The sequence below is a fragment of the Amblyraja radiata genome, chromosome 25 (genome assembly GCF_010909765.2).
Source record: "Amblyraja radiata isolate CabotCenter1 chromosome 25, sAmbRad1.1.pri, whole genome shotgun sequence".
In the NCBI taxonomy this organism is placed as follows: domain Eukaryota; kingdom Metazoa; phylum Chordata; class Chondrichthyes; order Rajiformes; family Rajidae; genus Amblyraja; species Amblyraja radiata.
In genome coordinates, this window is record NC_045980.1 from 1682186 (window position 1) to 1705947 (window position 23762).

Sequence of the window (23762 nt, forward strand, 5' to 3'; positions counted from 1 at the left end):
GCAGGTGTGTTTCTGGGTTGCCACAAATCTGATTTATGAAGCAGTCTTTGTACTCTGCATATGATATTTTGTAATAGAAACATAGAAAATAGGTGCAGGAGTAGGCCATTCGGCCCTTCGAGCCTGCACCCCCATTCAATATGATCATGGCTGATCATCCAACTCAGTATCCTGTACCTACCTTCTCTCCATACCCGATCCCTTTAGCCACAAGGGCCACATCTAACTCCCTCAAATATAGCAATATAATATTCTCAGAAGTGGATGTTCAAGAGAACTAAGAGAGCACTGGGGTAAGAAACAACACAGTTTGAATCTGCATTGTGTCACATGGTGGGAATGCATAGGGCATCTGTCCCAACAGGAGAGTGTTCACTTCCACAGCAGCTCGTTGCAATAATATTGAATCCTAAACATGTTGGACTTCCCCAGATGCGTGCGTCATCTTAATCAAATACATCAAGGAAACGTACAGCTTCTGAATCTAGCCAAAACTTCCCTGGGGAACTTGTTTAGTTTAGTTTAGAGATACAGAGCTGAAACAGGCCCTTTGGCCCACCGAGTCCACACCGACCAGCGATTCCCGCCCATTAACACAATGCTACACCCACTGGGGACAATTTACATTTTATTTTATACCAAGCCAATTAACCTACAAACCTGTGCGTCTTTGGAGTGTGGGAGGAAAACGAAGATCTCGGAGAAAACCCCCGCAGGTCACAGGGAGAACGTACAATCTCCATGCAGCCAGCACTCGGAGCCGGGATCAAACATGGATCTCTGGTGCTGTAAAGGCAGTAGCTCAACTGCTGCACCACCGTGCCCCTGATACCACCTGGCACCAAAACATGGCCATTATCTTTATTCCTCGGCCCAGCTTTGGCTCAAGACATTTTCATTCATCTTCTTTAATTCAGAATGTAAAATGACCAAAAACCTTTCAATGTAGTAATCATTCACGGAGGAAGGTTAAGGAATTAGCTGTTAGGTTGTGATGCGAGTTTTTCCCAGTGTGCATTTACTAGTATTCTGGACTACAGCCCATCACTTCTGTAACAACTTCTTCACTCCTCCTCAGCATCTCCTTCCTCACAAAGCCCATTTGTCATTGTGCCACCTTTCATGTCTCCCCTCTTGGATACGTTGGACCTAACCCTAACCCTCAGGCATTCCTCAGCTCCGCCCTGATTGCCACCAATCCAGACCTTTCCTGTCTTCCTTCTGCCCATTTCTCCAGACATCCTTTTAGGTACACACTAAGTTTCACTGTCAGTCCCTCCGCTGGCTCTGTGTCTCCATCGGTGTTGCCACTGAATAATCTGCCACTGCCTCTCTGTATATTTAATGAGATACAAGCGGGCCAAGCCGATAGCTACACATTTCTCTATGATCACTTGGGTCCAATCAAACATATAAGATGACTTTGACCTCTGTTCTGAAGCTGGAGAATGGAATGCTTTGTAATGAGTGGCAGCAGAGGGTGGGGAGTCATATACGGAAAGTTAGATCTGCAAATTCACGAGCAGCATAGTTTAACCCCTCAAATCTGAAATATAGATTCATTACTGAGACATGCCAGTAGATTGGATCTACCATGCTGATTTTCGCCCACCTCTGTTCCCCAGAGAATGACCTTGTTTTGTAGATGTGAACCCAGTCCTGTTGCACCCCCACATTAAGCCCAACCCAAGAGTCACAAATTAGGCTGTGCTTGGGATCCAACTTCCAATTGGGAGATCCTGAAAGAAGTTGAGTTTTTATCTCCTCAACGTAGGCCATGGTCATCTTGTCTAGGATTGTTGTGTGCGTTACAAACACTCGCCAGGTGACTGATACTTGTGTGGGATTCTTGTAAGTGAAACTCTATAAGTAGGGTGGGGAGCATGTACAATCACTCACACAGATTCACCTCATTTTTCAATCTTTGCATACTAACATGCACTCATAATACCATGGATACAAATCTTCTAATGGGCTGTCCACCCAACACAGGCACAGTGGAACCAGATTACATTGATCGGGCTCAGACTGGAATCACAAAAACATCGACTTTGGGTTCTGGATGAATATGACCAGGCGGGCCCTCTACAAACAAGTAAATGCATTAAGCTTCAATGTTGTGGGGCAGAGCAAAGTGCCCTTTATCTTTGGCATCAAAGATATTTCCAGCCTGTGGGTTTAGATTGTGTCGTCGAGTTGATTCTTAGTTTTATGCCCAAACCGACATTAATTTTCACACTTGCCCGAGAATTAATTACAATCATAACATGGAAATCTGCCTTTGAAATCCCTGAAACCTTTGCCGACTTCTAAATACCTCTGCCTAATGCTGTTATATTCTCCCAATATTTCCATCAACTGAGTTCTCAGAATTCTGAGTACAGAAGTTGGAGGGGGGGGGGGGGGGGGGGAGGGTCATGTGCAGTTGTATAGGACATTGATGAGGTCACATTTAGAACACTGCGTTCAGCTTTGGGCACCATGTTATCGGAGCGATGTAGGCAAGCTGGAAAGGCGCACAGAGCAGGTTTATGAGGATATTGCCAGGACTCAAGGGCCTGAGCTGTAGGGAGAGGTTGAGTCGGCTGGGATCTTATAGAAGTGTATGACACCATGTGCGGAACAGATTGGGTAAATGCACAGAGTCTCTTGCCCAGGGTAGGGGGATCAATAACCATAGGTTTAAGGTGAGGGGGGAAATATTTAATAGGAACTCGAGGGGTAACTTAACTTTTCTACACAAAAGAGGAGGTAGTTGAGGCAGATACCATTGCAGTGTTTCAGAAACATTTAGACAGGTACATGGATATGATAGGTTTAGAGGGGTATGTGCCAAATGCGGGCAGGTGGGACAAGTGTAGATGGGACATGTTGTGGACACGGTGGGACATGTTGTGGACAAAGTGGGACATGTTGTGGGCAAGGTGGGACATGTTGTGGGCAAGGTGGGACATGTTGTGGACAAAGTGGGACATGTTGTGGACAAGGTGGGACATGTTGTGGGCAAGGTGGGACATGTTGTGGACAAAGTGGGACATGTTGTGGACAAGGTGGGCCGTTGGGCCCGTTTCCATGCTATGACTACGATTCTCCCCACCATGGACCACTCATCCACACACTGGGATGAGTTTTCAATGGCAAATCAACCTACCTACCCAAATGTCTTTTGGATGTGGGAGAGGAAAGGAAAACACCAGGAAGTAACGCACACATTAACAGGGGGAACATAGAAGCTCCACACAGACGTCAGCATGGGAGCCAGGTCACCACAGCTGTGAGGAAGCTGGTCTATGGGCTGTCACTGTGTTTCCAGCAGGTGCTGGAGTGAGTGCAAGATGTTCCTTGGAGACACGTCCTGGCACCGATGCCAGTTAGCTGATTTTGCCCCATCCACTGTCTTCATTAGAGATTCAGCGAGTAACATTGAGAGACCATTAAACACGCCTGTGAGCTGAGGAAACTGAACAGGATCTGTTGAAGGTGCAATGAGGATTGACTTACCGATAATATTGTGCCTGCAGTGTGGGCATGTGTGATGCTGCAGGAGCCAGGGATCCACACACCTCTTGTGGAATCGGTGGGTGCAGGGGATGACACGCAGCTCCTGACAATGAGAGAGGCCGGATGTGTTCAAATGTAAACTTACATGCACTGAAAACTACCAGCAATGAATGATATTGAACAAACTCACAACTTCAACCCCAGTCCTGTCCCGACCACGTTCATGAAATCTTAGACATTAAATATAAACAGATACAATAGACCTTTAGATACCACTTTCTCATCTTGTTTAGCATTAACTGGGGGGGGGGTTTGCACCTTCTTCCTGCGATGTGTAATTTATGTTTTTATGTACTGTATCTAAATACTTGTGATGCTGCTTCAAGCAAGATTTTCATTGTCCTTGTCCTTCACTGTAATGATGCAGATGACAATAAACTCAACTTGACTTGACTGAAGAAGTTAGATCCCACACTGGCCTTTCTGTCCTGGGCCTCCTCCATTGCCAGAGTGAGGCCATACACAGATTGCAGGAACTGCACCTCACTTTTGTAGCTTATAACCCAATAGTTTGAACATTGAATTCTCCAATTTTAAGTATCCTCTCACTAACCCCAACCCCCCTCCCCCCCTCCCCCACCAGTTTCTTCCCTCTGGCTTTATGAATGAATGAATACGTTTATTGTCATTGCACAATACTGTGCAACGAAATTCCATTACATCTCCTCCGGCTAAAAAAAAAAAATAAAAAAAAAATACAAACACGACAACCATTGACACATATGTACACTTATCAGTAAAATAATAAATAAGTATTTAAAAAGAATTTAAAAGAATTTGGCGGCATTTCTTGGAATTACATTTTGCTTCCCCAGTGTTCTCTGTTGGAATTAAGCTCTTTTATCGCACATGGGTAGAAACTATTTTTTAGTCTACCGGTGCGAGCCTTCAGAGACCTGAATCGCCTCCCAGAGGGTAGCAGAGTGAAAAGGTGGTTGGCAGGGTGGGATGTGTCCTGCTTGATATTTGTGGCCCGGCGCAAGCATCGGGCCTTATATATATCATCCAAGGAGGGCAGTTGAGCGTTTGTAATGCTCTGCGCAGTTTTTATAATTCCCTGCAGCGCCCTCCTCTCAGCCACAGTACAGCTAGCAAACCACACCAGGATTCCATAGGAGAGGATACTTTCCACGGCGCATCGGTAGAAGGACAGCAGCAGCGGCTGTGAGACGTTTGCTCTCCGCAGAGACCTCAGGAAATACAGCCGCTGATGTGACTTCTTCACGAGAGTGACGGTGTTCATTTGCCATTTGAGGTCCTGGGAGATGTTTATTCCCAGGAACTTAAAGCCAGTGACTCTCTCCACCATGTCTCCTTTGATGTATAAGGGAGCAGGTTCCTCTCTCCTCTTCCTCCTGAAGTCGAATGACCAGTTCTTTTGTCTTTGATGGGTTGAGTACCTAGGTTGTTTTTGGTACACCAGACAGTCAGTTTTTGGACTTCATCCCTGTAGGCAGACTCGTCGTTGTTGTTTATCAGTCCCACCACAGTCGTGTCGTCCGCAAACTTGATGATCCTGTTTGTACTGTGTGTTGGTATACAGTCATAAGTGTATATTGTATACAAGATGGGACTCAGCACACAACCTTGTGGCGCTCCTGTGCTGAGCGTCAGGACTGGGGAGTAATTGGACCCCATCCTGACAGTCTGTGGGCGGTCTGTTAAAAAGTCCTTAATCCATCCACATGTGTTTGCATTAACACCCAGATCAGACAGTTTGTCCACCATTCTGCTGGGGATGATGTATTAAATGCAGAACTAAAATCTACAAATAACATCCTCAAATATGAGCCAGGACGCTCCAGATGTGCCAGTGCAGAATGTAGAGCTATGTTGATGGCATCTTCCGTTGACCTATTAGCTCTATATGCAAACTGATGCTGATCCAGGGTGGATGGGAGTGAGGACATAATGTGGGCCAGGACCAGCAGTTCAAAACACTTCATCACTGTTGAAGTGAGAGCAACAGGTCAATAGTCATTCAAGCTGGTAATGGATGTTTTTTTGGGTACAGGCACGATGGTAGCAGTCTTAAAGCATTTAGGGACAGTGCACGTTGACAGAGAGAGGTTAAAGATGTCGCTAAAAACCTCCGCTAACTGGTCTGCACAGTCCCGCAATACTCTCCCTGGGATGCCATCTGGGCCAGCAGCCCAATCTACAACTCTTTAAACCTGTCTCATAACTTCCTTCCTTTCTTATCTCTGGCCTTTGTTCCAACCATGTGCCTATCAACCCCCCCCCCCCTTGCCTATGTCGACATGCCATGCTTTGTCGTGCCTGCCCCCTTTTCTAGCTTTCATCCTCCCCCCCTACAAATAGTCTAAGCAAGGGTCTCAACCTGAAACATCACCTATCCATGCTCACCAGGGAAGCTGCATGACCCACCGAGTTACTCCAGCACTTTGTGTCCTTCACTGAAATTAGATTTTGGGTTTTTGCACACCTTGGATGGCAGAGTGGTAATGGGGGCTATAAAATAACTGTCTAAATGCTGCAGCTAGCCTGTCAGATCACATTCAAAGACAGATCCTATCTTCACATCCAGGAAAATGAAAGGCGGGAGGAAAGTGTAGGAACTGCAGATACTGGTTTACACAAAATGCTGGAGGAACTCAAGATAGCAGGTTCTTTTCACCATCGTCCCTTTTGACAAGATAGTATCAGTGTGTGAATAACTGAACAGTTTTGTGCGGCAGACTTTCCTACCACCACCTAACCAGTCCAGTTGCTCAAGCTCCTTAATCAAGTTACCTCCATGTTTTCCCATCTCCATCTGTTCCTGGCATAAAAGCAAATATTTCAACAAGAGGTCAAAGAAAATCCACACTTAGCCCTCTGTTGACGTGTGTAGGTTTTGTGAATGGAGCTTTACACATCAAGAGAAAACTGCTCTCTGTGTCACTTCTCACCTGATACTTATTTTGCTATTTCTCCAATTCCACCCATTCACATTCCTGTATGCCCTGCCTCCTCCTCTCTGCTCCCCACCACCCTCCACTCCCTGTTGTCTATGTCCTGGGATCACCAGTCGAGCTGTGAAACGCTGGATAAGAAGGCTACTTGCAGTGTCACCTTTGACCCAAGATGCAATATCTTTCTCACAAAACGACATCATAAGTAAAAGCAAGCTTGAAACTGGAGAAAAAGTAGTGTATCTGCAAGTCACTGCAGTTCCCCAGGTAAATTAGGAAATGATGGCAGATAGAGCTGCTGCCTACTAGATGGGGTTCGATCCTGATCTCAGGAGCCATCTATCTGCGTGAAGTTTGCATGTTTTGCCTGTGACCTTGTGGGTTTCCCACAGGTTCTCTGGTTTCAGTCCACTTCCCATAAATGTGCCAGTTGATAGACTAATTATGTAAATTATCCTAAGTGGGTGGTGGGAACATTTTGGGGGAACTTGTTGGTGTATATGACAGAATAGTCAGAGAGCAATGGGCAGGGAAAGGGATTGATGAGATTGCACTGGGAGCCAACACAGAGTCAATGGACCGAATGGCCATCTCTAAGCATATGGAAAATTAGCGCCTAAAGTCCATGTGAATGCTTTCTTTTTAAGACCAGGATCCTTATTGTATTCTGTCATTTCCTATCAACTTAACAGAAATTAAAGAACATGTATTTTAGTTTAGAGATACAGCACGGAAACAGACTCTTTGGCCCATCGAGTCTATGCCGGCCAGCACCAGCACTATCCTACACACTACGGACAATTTACAATTTTACAGAACCCAATTAACCTGCAAACTTCTTTGGAATGTTGGAGAAAACCAGAACACCTGGAGAAAGCCCACGCAGTCATGGGGACAACGTACAAACGCTGTACAGACAGCACCCGTGGTCAGGATTGAACCCGGGTCTCTGGTGCTGTAAGGCAGTAAAGGGCCTGTCCCACTTGGCCGTCATTTGCGCCTCATTTACACGTCATATGCAAAATAGGTCGACGCGTCGTGATGAGCGACGTTGCGCGCAAATCACGCGTCAGCACAGTCGTCTGGTGCGCGTGACGTCATTAGAATACCCTGCGGCGCACGGCAGGACATTGATGCAAGGACGTAAGGACGTTGAGGCACGGTGACGTAACCATGCGTCACCACGCGATACAATTGAGAGGTCGGGATGCCAGCGTACGACGCCTATGCGTCAGTGTGCGTACTCAATGCGTCAGCGTGCATATGCGATAAGTCACGCAGGTGGCGCGCAGGGATTTTGTTCCTGGACTAAATCTTGGAGTGCCGCATGGTACCGCGCTCTACCGCATACGATTCCACGCCTCACCATACCCCAGGCGTCACGACGCGCGACCTAATTTACATATAATGCGTAAATGAGGCGCAAATGACGGGCCCTTAACTCTACCGCTGCGCCACCGAGCCGCCCTGATTTGCTATTCAATTGAAAAGGAACATGCAGATTCTGATGCCAATCAAACGGACTATTCCATGGCAGATAGCTCGCTAACTGTTTGAATGAACCAGGGACCAGGTGTAGATATCATAAATGTTGTACTCACCTCTCCATCGACATATTTTTCCAAGCAGATGGCACAATCTGAGGTGGAGCTGCTACTGAGTGTATCTGATGCACCGCAGTTGCCTTCTCGAGAAACCTTGCTCTTTGATTTGAATTTTCTCGTCTCCATCTTCTCGAGCGCTTGGAGAGCCAACCTATTCATCGAACTCTGAGGGAGGAGGGAGAAAAGTATCAGGTAACTGTGGTGGGGCAGGAGTCAGATTTAGCTCAGTTTAGATCGCTAATGCAATATGTTTAATAGTAACAATGAAAAAAAGTACTGTTAAATGATCTAATTTCTAGCTTCTCCTTGTACCTTCCGAAGAGTCCACCAGGGACTAGACTGGAAGTTAGACAATTTTATACTATACAAATTTTATTTTATTTTTACATTTATCAAGCCAATTAACCTACAAACTTGTACGCCTTCTAGAGTGTGGAAGGAAACCAAAGATCTCGGAGAAAACCCACGCAGGTCACGGAGAGAACGTACAAACTCCGTACAGACAGCGCTTGTAATCGGGATCGAACCAGGTCTCCAGTGCTGCATTTAAGGCTCTACCGTTGCGCCACTGTGACTTTATGAACAAGGTATTGGATCTTTTATGCCAAAAGTCTAATGGCCACTAGTTGTGCTCCAATGCCTTGCCCGAGGAGTCATTATTACAAGTACTCGTGGTTAATTTGAAGGTGCATAGAGTTTGAGTAATGATGAGCGCTGCTGCCGACCCTCTCCTTCCCTGTAACCCACACTTCCAGCGTGAGCCACAGGTGGACCAACAACACCAAGATAGGTGACTAACACCAATTAGCAATGTGAAACCTCATTGCTTTCTCCTGTTCTAATCATGCAGGGATACTGACTGCAACTTCATTATCCCTCCCTAGCGTGAGTAACTGGTCATTATGTGGCAGTCAAGCAGGTTCCATACCCGGTCATTGCGGGACGTCCTGGACAAATGTACTGACCTATCTTGAGGCAGTGGCTGCACAGGTTACACCCATTGCAAATCAAGGCATAATGCCATCCCACAGTATCCTCTCTGCTACAGTGTGGCAACAGGTTCAACTAGAAGAGGCTGTTCAAAGCCCCATGTTTGTGAATGTGCTTCAAACCTCAGTATAGTGCGGGGTGAACATTTCATTGCAGCTATTTAAGTTGCAAAGCCAAACCATGGGCTACTCCTGCACAATGAGGGAAACATAAAGTCATGGAGTCTAACAGCATGAAAATACGCCCTTTGACCCAACTGGGCCACACCGGCCAACATGTCCCAGCTACACTGGTCCCACCTGCCTGCGTTTGATTCATATCCCTCCAAACCTGTCCTATCCATGTACCTGTCTAACTGTTTCTTAAGCATTGGGAGTGTCCCAGCCTCAACTACCTTGTCTGGCAGTTCATTCCAGACACCCACCACCCTCTGTGTGAAAGTGAATCACAAGCTCCTGATCTCTAGTTTATTCCTTCACTGCTCTGTGTACTATTAGAGGGATTTTGAATGTTATTTAGATTGCAGAGTTTAAAACATTGCCCATAAGATTCTTCTGTGCTGTCATTGGCCTGATTATGTGGCAAGGGACCAGAGGCCCACCTGTCCCACTGTAGTTGTGAAGTCTTCAGCGGAGAAATGCCACTGTACTCAAGGACTTGAGGGAGGCCATGGAGCATAACTGTATGATCAATGTATAGAGGCAAGCATGATGGCCTGGAGTTGAATGATGGGCCTCTGGGACTGGAAAAGGGGCTAGTGTGGTGGAAGTAGGTGAGATAGATTCGCAGTTATGGTTGAGAGTCCCCTAAGATATCAAGGTGTGGGAGGTAGGAGCAAGAAGAACAATATTTAACTGAGAATCTAGTGCATTGCAATGAAAACCCTGAACATTACAGCAGTGTATCAGGAAGACTTGGTTCCTTGCAGGTTCAAATGAACTGCCCCAGTGTTTTTCCCTAGTGCTCATTTGGTGTCTGCCTCAACACATCTCCCACCCTAATCACCATTTCCAGTGTTTCTTTAAGAGTTGGTCCAGTGTTAGGAGCAAGCTCCAGTTGCACCACTGAGTTCTCCATCAACCCCAACCCACTGACACGCACACGAAAACACACACAACACACACAACACACACACAAGCATACACGCACGCACACACACACGCACTCACAAACACACACGCACATGCATGTACGCACCCACACACGTACACAAGCGCATGCACACACACACACACACACATGCATGTGCGCTCCCACACACACACACAAGCGTACACGCACGCACACTCACACGCTCTCACAAACACACACGCACATGCATGTACGCACCCACACGCACACAAGTGCATGCACACACACACATGCATGTACGCAACCACACACACGCACATGCGCACACAAGCGCATGCACACACACACACACACACACACACACACACACACACATGCATGTACGCACCCACACACACGCACACAAGTGCATGCACACACACACACGCATGTACGCACCCACACACACGCACAAGCGCACACAAGCGCATGCACACACACACACAACCAGGATCAAGCATTTAGAAGTGCAGTAGACGTTCACAAGGTCCCATCAGCTTTCACAATTGGGCTTTGGATACAATTCATTGACATTGTGAATAAACATACCGTGTGACAGAATTTTTAGTTTATAAGTTTCTTTGCCAGTGCATTCTGAGTTAAGTAAGAACAGTCTCAACAATCTTCAGCAAATATTGGCCTAATCAATGTATTCATGCATCTGAATATAAACCTTTGTAATCCAATTCATATGAAATAAACGGGTGTGGCCTCTATTGTAAACTTGACAACAGACCTGCAGCTTGTGGAGATGGAGACTATTATTATTATATTAGATTATTCAAAACTTCATCAGTCAGATATCATGACAATTCATGTCCTGTGCGGTTATTTTAGCTTAATCTTGACAAATAATGACTGGTGCATGACTAGCAATGTTGCAATTTTAGAGGTGTAAGCGGCCATTTTGGAGTTGCTGCCAGTTGCCTATAAAAAAGAACAAAGAAAGCTCCAATGTAGCAGTCAATGTGGTTATCTGTGTGCATTGATCATGCACTGTGAGATCTCTGTAGGCCTAGTCCATTATTCGCATTGAAATTATAGCGCTCGTATACCAACTACTTCACCGTTATATCATAAAGTTAAATCTCAGTCATTTCAAGATGTGAGGGGAGGATTTTATCCAAGGCTATAATTAGCAACAGAGAAGCACGTGCTTCCATTTCAATGATCTCAGCGTTTTGTTTCTCAAACCAGAACACAATTACAGTAAATAGGTAGGAAGGAACTGCAGATGCTGGTTTACACTGAAGACAGGTACAAAATGCTGGAGTATCTCAGTGGGCCAGGCAGCATCTCTGGAGAGATGTCTGAGATGTCTCACTTAGGAAGGGCCTCAACCCGAAATATCACCCATTCCTTCTCTCCAGAGATGCTGCCTGTCTCACTGAGTTACTCCAGCATTTTGTGTCTATCTACATTAATTAGGAATCTCTGTAACTACAACAAATTGCTGACAGTCTTGATAAAGCACCACAAAAATGTCTTTAGTCAGAGGGTGGTGAATCGGTGAAATCCATTGCCGCTGATGAAATGTAGGCCAAGTCAATGGACATTTTTAAAGCTGAGGTTGTTAGGTTCATGATTAGTAAGGGCTTGCTGTTGAGGAGGAAAAATAGATCAGCCATGATTGAATGGCAGAACAGGCTCAATGAGCCAGATAGCCTAATTCCCTTGATCCTTTCTGCCCCCATTTATGCTCCCTTTAAACTTACAGTCTTAGTCATACTGTATAGAAACAGATGCATCAGCCCAACTTGCCATGATGACCAAGATGCCCCACCTACACTAGTCCCACTTGCTGAACATTGGACCTATATTCCGCTAAACTTTTCCTATCCATGTACCTGTTCAAATGTCTGTTAAATGTTGTATAGGACCTGCCTCAATTACCTCCTCTGGCAGCTCGTCCCATATACCCATCACCTTCTAGGTGAAAAAGTTGCCCCTCAGTTCCCAATTAAATTTTTCCCATCTCACCTTAAACCGGTCCTGTGGTTCTCTATTCCCTACTTTAGGTGAAAAACTCTGTGCATTCACTCCACCTATTCTCCTCGTGATCTTAATAGTCCTCCATAGACCTCTACAAGTCTCCAAGAGTCTGAAGAAGGGTATCAACCCGAAATGTCACGCATTCCTTCTCTCCAGAGCACTCCCTGTCCCACTGAGTTACTCCAACATTTTGTGTCTATCTTCTGTTTAAACCAGCATCTGCAGTTCCTTCCTACAGATCACCCTTTCATCCTCTTGTGCTCCGTAACATAGTTCCAGATTGAACATCACACGATCACTGGAAAATGTATCATAATACTCTGTAACATCTAAAAATTTGTGACTTCAAAGTATGCGGGGTATTAATAGTCTGGGAAATCTGCCAGTCTGCAACCACAAATGTCCTGTTCCTGCTGGAATATTGGAGTTTTACTGTATTCAATGTTTGGGATTTTCCAAAACCTCTGCTAATCTTGCCAGATCACTTCTAAGACTTCTGTTCGAAGATAGACACAAAAAGCTGAAGGAACTCAGCGGGACAGGCAGCATCACTGGAGAAGGAATGGGTTGAAGGGCCGAATGGCCCACTCCTGCACCTATTGTCTATGTATCTATGTGACGTTTCAGGTTGAGACAAAGAAGGGTCTTGACCTGAAACATCACCCATTCCTTCTCTCCAGAGACGCTGCCTTCCTGCTGAGTTACTCCAGCTTTGTGTGTTTAAAACAGCACCTGCGGTTCCTTCCTACACATAAGACTTTTGTTCAGTCTCTTACCTGACTCCTGCGTTGTTTGAGCTTGATTTTAATGAGGAGAACTAGACAGACAAGGGAAACCACCACAAAAAAAGCCAGGAAGATTCCCATATCAAAGTATTCCGTGGGCTGCTGGTGAGACAGAAGGATGGAAATATGTTAAGAGACACTGTTAATTAAATGAATTGTTGACAGAGCAATAATATTGTTCAAATAAGCAGATCCAACTACAAACATTGTTATAATTAGTGGCAAGAAACTATATTAAAAGTTGTTCATTTAGTTTATTCACTCCTGTCATCACATAAATGTGTCGCACTATGTTAATCTAGTCTGGCTATGATCTTGTTAATTTTCTCTGGCAGAACAGTGACAGAGCAGAAGCCATTACCATTACAGATGGAGGACTCCCTGTTGTTACACTTTATTAAATTCTCAGTCACATCAACAGTTCAGAAAAATTACTTTGCTTGTTAACTGCATAAAGGGAATTAAGACACGAGAGCAGCTGAACTCTCGAGCAAAACGCTGGAGGGCGAGACTCAGCAGGTCACACGGCATCTGTGGTGGAAAAGGACAAAGGACATTTCAGTCGGACTCTTCTTCAAGCCCTGAAATTGGCTCTCGACCTGAAAAGCCATTTGTCCATTTCCCTCCACACAGGGAATTGAGACTTCAAGGATTCAAGGTCAGTTTATTGCCACATGTACCAATTAAAGTTCAGTGAAAGTTGAACACAAATAGAGCAGTCTGATTCAAATATGTATTAGCGGCCAACATTTAACTCGAGGAGGCATTTCCAAAATAATAATGATTGTATTAGTCATCATTCAAGTTTTTTTAAACAGATACTTCTAGTCTGACAATTACCTGCTGGCATTCAGGTTCCTTACATGTTTATATATGATCTTTGATAATGATTTTGTAAAGGTTCATCAAATCCATGCCATGTCTATTGACTTTATTCAGAGGGGGAGTTCAGAAATTAGCCACACTCAACTACATTTACAATGCTAATACACAGACTTACCTTTTTTTTTAAATGGCACATCATTCATAGAACATAGAAGAGTACAGCACAAGAACAGGCTCTTTGGCCCACAATTTATGCGCCGAACATCACTTATCTACCTGTATATAGCCCATATTCCTCCATTTCCTGCATGTCCATATGCTTATCCAAAAGTCTTCTAAATGCCATTAACATATCTGCTTCAGCCATTACCGCAGCAGTGCATTCCAGGCACTCACTACACTGCGTAAAATATTGTTCCTGCACATCTCCTTTAAACGTTGCCCCTCTCACCTACCCTACTATGTCTCTCATAATTTTATAGACTTCTATCAGATCTCCCCGCAACCTCTGGTGTTCCAGACAAAACAAGCCAAGTCTGTCCAAACACTCCCTGGAGCTAATACCCCCCCCTCCCCCCAATCCATGCATCATTCTGAGAAACCTTCTCTGCACCCTATCCAGAGCCAAAAGGTTCCCGAACCTACTAAGCTGCGACATGACTTCCTGACTCTTATATTCAATGCCCTGACCTACGAAAGCAAGTACAGGTGCACAACCTTTTATCCGAAGATCCAAATAACGAAAACCTCCGAATAGCGGACATTTTTTCGGTCCTTGAAGAAAGGTCCTTGAAAACGTTCACCGAGGGCGGCCCGCAAAGGTGACAGCGAAACCTCCGGTCGGTCCTCGAAGAAAGGGGAACTAAATCCCCATTCATAAAAGAGAAGGTGAGGGTATATTGCGCGGGAGGGTTAATAATTGACAATATGCTGCTGCCTGCCCGCTGAGTTAAAAAGTTCCCACGGTAGCACGATACACAGTGTATCGTGAGTCTAGCGTGGGAACGTTTTAACTCAGCGGGCAGGCAGTAGCAGCAGATTGTCGCTGCCTTCAGTTTCAACCCACCTACACCCCTCTGCTTCCCGGCCATGTGTGTGACCCCTTCCCTCCCCTCTCCAGCTCCCCGCCCATTGCACCGGCGCGGGGGCTTTGCACTGTCTTCATGTCGGCGATGCTAGCAGGTCAGTGCCAGTCACCGGAGACGTCGGGACCAACGGGACACCGACCCCCAGGCCCACTGCAAGCACGGAGATCCCAGAGACCCACAGCCAGCAGCAGCCCAGCCCCGTTCCAACTCCAGAGGAAAACTGCAAACTGGCCGGAGACATCAGGACCACCAGAAGCCGCTCCCCGATGGGCCGCTACGGCGACAAGTGGCAGTTCGCCCACAGCCCCCTCATCGGGACACCGACCCCCAGGCCCACTGCAAGCACGGAGATCCCAGATCAGCAACTCCAGCCCAGCCCCGCTCCAACTCCAGAGGAACACGCTCCCCGTATGGGCAGAAGCTGATGGTGTGCAAGGTACGTCTTGTTCTTGGGGTGGCGCAGCTCGGGCTGTGGGCGAACAGCCACTTGTCGCCGTAGCGGCCCATCGGGGAGCGGATTCCTCTGGAGTTGGAGGGGGGTATTGTGCTGTTTGATCGCCCCCTGCTATCACAGGGACAGGGAGACAGGACGTTCACCGAGGGCGGCCCGCAGAGGTGACAGCGGAACCTCCGGTCGGTCCTCGAAGAAAGGGGAACTAAATCCCCATTCATAAAAGAGAAGGTGAGGATACATTGCGTGGGAGAGTAGGAATCCCAAGACAAATTTGAGTGAGCGTTCACCGAGGGTGGCCCGCAGAGGTGACAGCGGAACCTCCGGTCGGTCCTGGAAGAAAGGGGAACTAAATCCCCTTCATAAAAGAGAAGTGGAGGGTATATTGCCCGGGAGGGTATATCGCCTACCTGGAAGAAACCGGACATTTTTCCCAGGATGTCGTCTGCACACCAAAGCTCACCAAAGCTCACGTTTGACGCCAAACGCACGTCGCCTCTGCTGCACACGGATATAAGAGTGTGAAAATGTCCCCTAAGGGCATGTAGCCCCGCTAGGGTGACATGAGTGCGAGAGGTGATTCAATGCTGCGGTCACATTTATAAATTCAGGAATTCATTCAACACACTGCATTTCATACAGACATTTATTCTGCAAGAAAAAATTACATTGAAGTCTCAAACTCGCGACCGAGGAACTGCCGGGATCAAGGCGCAAACTCGCGACCTTGCGGATATGAGCCGAGCACTCTACCACTGAGCCAGCCATTAAAATCTACGCAAAAAAATTTCCATTCCGAAGACCGACAAATTCCGAATTACGAAAAGTGTCTGGTCCCAAGGCTTTCGGATAAAAGGTTGTGCACCTGTATACCATTATGTGCATCTTTACCGTTCCGTCTACTTGTGTTGCCACTTTCAGGAAGTTATGGAATTGGACACCAAGATCCCTCTGTGCATCAACGTTGTTGAGGGTTACGTCATTAATTGTATATTTTCCCCTTACATTTGACCTGCCAAATTGCAATCTCAGATTCAACTCCATCTGTCATTCTCCACCTATTTCTGCAGCTGATCCACACCCCACTGCATACATTGACAGCCTTCCACACAGTCCGCAAGCCCAACAATCTTGGTGCCATTAGTAAACTTACTAACCAGTCCATCTACGTTTATTCCCAAATCATTGATAAATATCACAGACAACAAAGTTCCCAGCACAGATCCCGCGGAAACTCCACTGGTCACAGACCTCCAGCCTTGTCCTTACACCACAACCCTCTCTCTTCTATCAGTAAGACATTTCTGAATCCATATGACCAAGTCACTCTTAATCCCTTCTTCAGACAAAGCCATGATGGCTGTCCCTTATTAACCCATTCTCTTCTCAATGGGAGCAAATCCTATCGTGAAGAAACCTCTCCAAGTGTTTCCCTACCACGCAATGAGGTTCAATGACCCCTAATTCCTGGATTGTCTCTACTGCCCATCTGAAATAAAGGAACAACATTAGCTACTCTTCAGACTTCTGAGACCTCACCTGTGGCTGGGGAAGACACAAAACTAATTGTACTTCCGGTGGCGCTGGTGCCAGCAGCCTCCGCCTTCACCTTTTTGTTTTTTTGTTTTTTTAGTTATGTTAAAGTGTGTTTTTTATGTTATTTTAAATGTCTTTATGTGGGGGAAGCGGGCACGGTAAGGGGGATACCGTCCTGGAGAGGACGCGACTATTATTCGAGTCGTGTCCTCACCCCCCCAGCGGCCTACCTACTGGATTGGCGCGGCCTTTCCTGCCGGGATCGACCAGAGCTCCAGCAGCGGCGGGACAGCACTGTAACATCGCGGGGCTGGCGATGCCTTACCGGGGATCGCCGTCTGGAGCCCGGAGTGCTGGACCTGCTGCACTGACATCATGGAGCTGCGGTTTGCGGAGCTCCCAACGCGGGCGGCGCTGATCAACAACGCGGGGTCCTGCGACTCTGCCCGGCTCGGCCTGCGGACTCGGGAGCTGCGGACTCCGGCTGCGGGAGGCGGCTGATCAGGAGGTCCGGGCCGCTGAGGAGGAGGATGTTCACCATCGGGGATCGGCGTCGGCGTTCCACCAGCCCGGCGAGAGGGCCTGAACATCGGGCCACCCGGGGCTGCGGGTGCTCGGAAGGCCCAGACCACGGATGAACATCTGGGAAGATCGGAGGGGAGGCTGGCTGGACTATGGTGCCTTCCTCACCTTGGTGCCACTGTGTTATGTTGTGTCGTGGACTTTCTGTGTTTGTGCTTTTCTTTTTTTAATTCAATTTTATTTTTAATATGTTTTATTATTTATTATTTATTTATTTTTATGATACTGCCTGTAAGGAAAATTCATTTCGTTGTCTCTAATTGAGACAATGACAATAAATTTGAATACAATACAATACAATACAAAACCTTTGGCCAGGCTCCCACAATCGCCTTTCTCAATAATCTGGGATAAATCCCATCAGGTCCTGGGGATTTATCCACCTTAATGCTCTTCAAGTGCCCCTCTCAAACAGTCCTTGCTTATTAATATTCTTCACACTGATCTCACTTTCCTCCATGTCCTTCTTCTTGTAAAAACAGATGCAAAGGACTCATTTAATACTTCACCTACGTCTCCAGACTCGAAGCACAAATTCCCTCCTTTATCCTAGAGTGATCCAATCTTCTATCTGGTCATGCCCTTGTTTTTAATGTAGGTATCAAAAGCTTTAGGATTTTCTTAAACAGATTCGCCAAAGCCATTTCTTGCCCCTTATTCTAATCATTCGCTTATTTCCTTCTTTCTTTAAATTCCTCAAAGGTTCTGTATGACTCCATCCTGTTAAATCTTGCATGCACTTCCTTTTTCTTGTTGGCCAAATTTACGAGTTCTTCTCGGGTTAGGCTGTGCATAGCATCACATACCCATATATCAAGAAACCCTGTTGGATACACCACACAAATTCTGCTCCTTCTAAGCCTTTGGCACTGAGCAAGTAGCAGTCAATGTGTAGGAAGGCACTGCAGATGCTGGTTTGCACTGAAGAAAGACACAAAATGCTGGGGTAACTCAGTGAGACAGGATCCTCTGGATAGAAGGAATGGGTGAAGTTTTGGGTTGAGAACCTTCTTCAGAAAAAGCCGAGGAGCTGCTTGTCCCGTTGAGTGACTCCAGCATTTTGTGTCTATCTTTAAGTCCCAGTCAGTTCATTTCAGTTCAGTTTTATTTGTCATATGTACTGTAGGTTAGCACAGGGTCAACGGTACAATGAAATGTGTTTGACAAGATAACGGGTCACCTCAGCAATGATATTACAAGAATAACATTAAGATTTAAAAAAGATAAGGTAAAAGTGACATTGGTCGGTAAAAGACAATAATAAATAATATAATCAACATACATGATGTGTTTATGAGTTCAGAAGCCTGATGGCCTGATGATAAAAACTGTCCTTAATTCTGGTGGTACGTGCAGCCCTGCTCCTGTATCGTCTGCCTGACGGTAACAAGGAGAACAGTCTGCGTGCTGGGTGGCTGTGGTCCTTGATGCTGTGTGCCTTCTGCAGGCACCGCCGGTGGGAAATGTCCTGAATGGCCGGGAGACGGTTGCCAGTGATGTGCTGTGTGCCACCTTCACCATTCTCTGTAGTGATATACGGCTGTGGGCAGAACAGTTCCCGTACCAGACTGTGATGCAGCCCGTCAGCAGACTCTCGATGGTGCATCTGTAGATGTTTGTGAGGATGCTGGTGGCGTTCATGCCAAACTTCCTCAGTCTTCTCAGGAAAAAGAGCCACTGGCGGGCTTTCTTAGTTATTGTGCCCGTGTGCAGTGACCAAGAGAGGTCCTCAGTGATGTGCACACCGAGGAACTTGAAGCTGCTGACCCTTTCAACCTCAGCATCACCGATGTGGATGGGGAGGTGACCACTCCCCTGCTGTCTCCTGTAGTCCACTATCATCTCTTTAGTTTTGCAGACATTGAGAGAGAGGTTATTTTGCTGGCACCAGCTGTTTAGTGCTTTTACCTCCTCTCTATAGGCCGTCTCATTATTGTCTGATGAGGCCCAGGATGTTCGTGTCGTCAGCAAACTTTAAGATGATGTTTGAGCTGTGCTTAGCAGTACAGTCGTGTGTGAACAGGGAGTACAGGAGAAGACTGAGCACACAGCCCTGTGGTGCGCCTGTGTTGAGGATCAGTGAAGGGCCTGTCCCACCAGCATGCGATTGCATGCGTCTAGCGCGACCAAACGTGGTCGCTTGAGGCGTACGGCCGTGCGGGGTCGGTTCCACTTCGAACCGCGGAGGCATATGGAGTTGTGCGAGGCTGGTCCCGACATCATACACACAAATCAGCTGGGCAGGAGGCGGGCCGACTGAATTTGGATGTTGCACGGCGTCGGGCGGTGACGTCATCGCGCAACACCACGCGCTAGGCGTACGCCGTCAAGACGCTGCGTAGGACGTCAAGACGCTGCGCACGCCCTCAATGCGCCTGCAGCCGACAGGCCATTGGCGCGCGGAATTTTCGGACAGTGCAGGATTTTGGGAGCCCCGCGCGATGTCGGGACCAGCCCCGCACAACTCTATACGCCTCTGTGGTTCAAAGTGGGACCGGCTCGTTTTGTCGCGCTAGACGCATGCAATCGCATGCTGGTGGGACAGGCCCTTGAGGAAGAGGTGTGGCTGCCAATTCTCACCACGTGGGGCCTGCCCATCAGGAAGTCGAATATCCAGCCGCAGATGGAAGTCTCCAGTCCAAGATCAAGGAGCTTGGGGACACGTTTTGAGGGAATGATAGTGTTGAATGCCGAGCTGGAGTCAATGAAGAGCATTCTCACATGTGTATTCTCTTTGTCCAGGTGGGTGAGGGCAGTGTGAGTTGCCATGGCGATGGCATCGTCCGTGGCCCTGTTTGGTCTATACTCAAACTGAAGAGGGTCCAAGGTGTCAGGGAGAGAGGAGCAGATGTGAGTTTTGACCAGTTGCTCGAAGCACTGCATGATGACTGATGTCAGTGCGACAGGACGGTAGTCATTTAAACAGGAGGTTAATGGTTTATTTGGAAGAGGAACAATGAATGATGCTTTGAAGGGGGTGGGAACCACAGACTGACTCGGGGAGAGTCAGCCAATTGGTCAGCGCACGCCCTGAGAACCCGCCCTGGAATACCATCCGGTCCTGGAGCTTTGCGGGTGTTGACCTTTTTGAAGGACCGCCTCACGTCTGCCGTTTGTAGGGTTGGGGAAGTTAAATTCACCCACTAAGACAACCCAGTTGCTTTGGCATCTTTTGGTAATCTGCCTACATATCTGTTCACTATAATATTCACGTGGATATTCAGGATACATTAACCACCCTTTTTCAATGTATCTGCAGTAGCGAATAGGTAAGCCTTTAAAATCTATCGCAAATGGCTACAGAAATTCTAATGCTAACTGCCTCGCTGGATAAATTACTATGGGAAGATTACACGTTTTATTGTTGCTATGAAAGATAGAAACATAGAAAATAGGTGCAGGAGTAGGCCATTGGCTGATCATCCTAAATCAGTACCCCGTTCCTGCTTTCTCCCCATATCCCTTGATTCTGTTTGCCCTAAGAGCTAAATCTAACTCTCTCCTGAAAACCAGTGAATCTGTGGCAGAGAATTCCACAGATTCACAACTCTCTGGGTGATGGCCTACCCCTTACCCTTGTTATGAAGGTGGCTGGAGCAGTGATGAGGGACAACATTGAGATCAGCTTGAGCTCAGGGTTCCCGACTCCTGGATGTGTATTGATGCCAGTTCAGAACAGGATCGGCCTCAGTTGCCATGTTCTCCACATCTTCTCGTGTTGCCGGGCAGCCTGGTGGCTCTCATGGCTAAGGATTGTGCTTGGTTAACGGGCAATGTACCAGGAGCACCTCCAGAACCACAACGCTACCTGACCGACAACATGCTGCTATACACAATTATCTTCTGCTAATGTTGAAACTTCATATTATTATAAGTGAATTGGAAAGCTGTTTGAAAAAGAAGAACATTAGACCTGCCGTGGAGCGGGGAGAAAACTTGGGTCAACTTTGTGGGCCTAGTTGCAGGCTATTACGTGTTATGATACACAGATAACATTATGTATAGTGCGGCGAAGGAGAAGTTATCTTTTCTATGACCAATCACTCAATGGATCAACTGCTGCACTACAAGAAATGTCCTCTTTAGGGATGAGCAAACATAGGGGTCACCATTAGACCTCACTGTGTTCAATGGGTTCCTGGGATTATGGGGAAAGGTCGAGAAGGCTGGGCCTATACCCATTAGAGTTTAGAAAATGAGAGGTGATTAACATGAAACATACCAGTCCGTGTCATTGTTGTATGTTGTTTGCCCCTGTGAGGTAATCTGGAGCGAGGGGTTTGAAGATAAGAGGTCATTAGGACAGAGTGGAGGTTGAATGTCTTATCCAAGAGGGCTTTGCAGGACCCTACTACAGAGAGATGCAACATTTGATCAATTGATATATTCTTGGATGAGATAGGAAAATAGGAATATTGTGGGGAACAGCGCGAATAGTTGAAATGAAGATCTAATCCCTTCCCATTGCCATCATTCGGTCCATTGCGAGTGAGGCCAGCTGCAAACTGGAGGAACACACCTCATATTCCACTTGGGTAGCTTACAACCCAATGGTGATAACACTGAATTCTTCAATTCTAAGTAGCACCCTACCTTCCCCTCTCTCTTTCCTGTCTCCCCCCCATAGCTCTTTCTTCTCCCCTGCCCCCGCCCCCTTCAACTCGTGTCCCTCCATCTGCTCTACACTTCACTCCTTTACTCTCCGTATCTGACACTCTTGTGTCTCCTGTTCATCTCTAGTCTTTGTCTACCGATCTGCCAATCAAAACCCCTTTACATGTGTCCACTCATCACTTCAGAGATACAGAATGGAAACAGGCCCTTCGGCCCACCGAGCCCATGTCAACCAGCGATCACCCTGCACACTAGCATTATTCTACACACTAGGGACAATTTTACAGAAGCCAATTAACCTACTAATCTGCAGGTCTTTTGAGGGTGGGAGGAAACCGGAGCACCCGGAGAAAACCCACACGGTCACAGGGAGAACGTACAAACTCCGTACAGACAGCAGCTGTAGTCACATGCCAGGCTTTGTTACACCCGACCTCTTTTCCAGCATTCTTCTCCCTACCACAATCAGTCTGAAGAAGGATCCCAATCAAAGATGTGTTGGAAGGAACTGCAGATGCTGGTATAAACCGAAGATAGACACAAAAAGCTGGAGTAACTCAGCGGGACAGGCAGCATCTCTGGAAGAAGGGTCTCGACCCGAAACGTCACTGTTTCCTTCTCTCCAGAGATGCTGCCTGTCCTACTGAGTAACACTAACGTTTTGTGTCTCTCTTCGGACCCAACCATAAATAATTCTCCTGCCTGACCCCTTTAGTTACTCCAGCACATTCTGATTTCCACGAATGTCCTACTGACTGGAGTGCAAGCTCAAGAGGCAAATGACCCTGTCCCTTACATTCACTTTTACTAAAAAAAACTAAAAACTCCACCTTTGCATTATAAATATACATTAAAAAAAAGTCACTTGAGTAGCAGTCAACAAGTATTAAATCAGACTACTCAAATGCTTGGAAACACCGCATTATTCAGCATGGAGCAGAAAACTATGGTGGTGCAGTAGTGTATGCCCCTGTCCCACTTAGGAAACCTGAACGGAAACCTCTGGAGACTTTGCGCCCCACCCAAGTTTTCCGTGCGGTTCCCGGAGGTTGCAGGTAGTGGAAGCAGGTAGGGAGACTGGCAAAAACCTCCGGGAACCACACGGAAACCTTGGGTGGGGCGCAAAGTCTCCAGAGGTTTCCGTTCAGGTTTCCTAAGTGGGACAGGGGCATTATGTGTGGGGATCGCTGGTCGGCATGGAATCAGTGGGCCGAAGAGCCTGTTTCCGCACTGTATCTCTAAACTAAACTAAACTAAACTATGCTGAGATTCAGAGTGGCCAGCAGGTGGGGACTTAACTGTACGGGACACATCTCAGCCTGAGTTTTTCATTTTTCTGTGAAGTACGTTTCAAAGGCATTCTCCTGCCGTGAACTCATCTTTCATGTCAGCCCCCCTGATTTTTAATTTAGCAGCAGGGCTTGGCAGGGACAGTGTCAAATTAATTTTTCAGTTGCACTTCTGTGTGGTTGTTTGTTGCGTGACTGGAGGAGTCGTTGAGGGGATTCTCTTTTCATCGCTTCTTAGTAAAAAGCAGCACAGATTTAGGTCAAATGCATGGGGATCCTCCAGCAATAGCAGAATAGCATTAATCTACTTCACCCTCCCTGGAGTTCCTTGCTGCAGCGACGTGCTCCACAGCTGTAGCTGGCTGACATAGACTTAAGAGCAATGTACATGCAACATATTTGGACTCATTAATCTTACTG

The 23762-nt window shown here is 46.8% G+C and overlaps 1 protein-coding gene across 3 annotated transcripts in view; it reads right to left on the minus strand.

The window, feature by feature from the left end:
* The window catches only part of znrf3 (zinc and ring finger 3), a 315203-nt gene that overhangs the window by 22788 nt on the left and 268653 nt on the right, over positions 1–23762 (minus strand). Inside the window, exons 5-7 of one of the 3 annotated variants that reach the window (XM_033043093.1) lie at positions 12949–13056; positions 8078–8245; positions 3502–3604 (exon numbers count right to left, since the gene is read on the minus strand). In XM_033043093.1, the coding sequence (XP_032898984.1) occupies positions 3502–3604; positions 8078–8245; positions 12949–13056 (379 nt within the window). Of the gene's footprint in view, positions 1–3501; positions 3605–8077; positions 8246–12948; positions 13060–23762 lie in introns of all 3 variants that reach the window. The other 2 variants (XM_033043092.1, XM_033043094.1) reach the window with 2 other exon arrangements.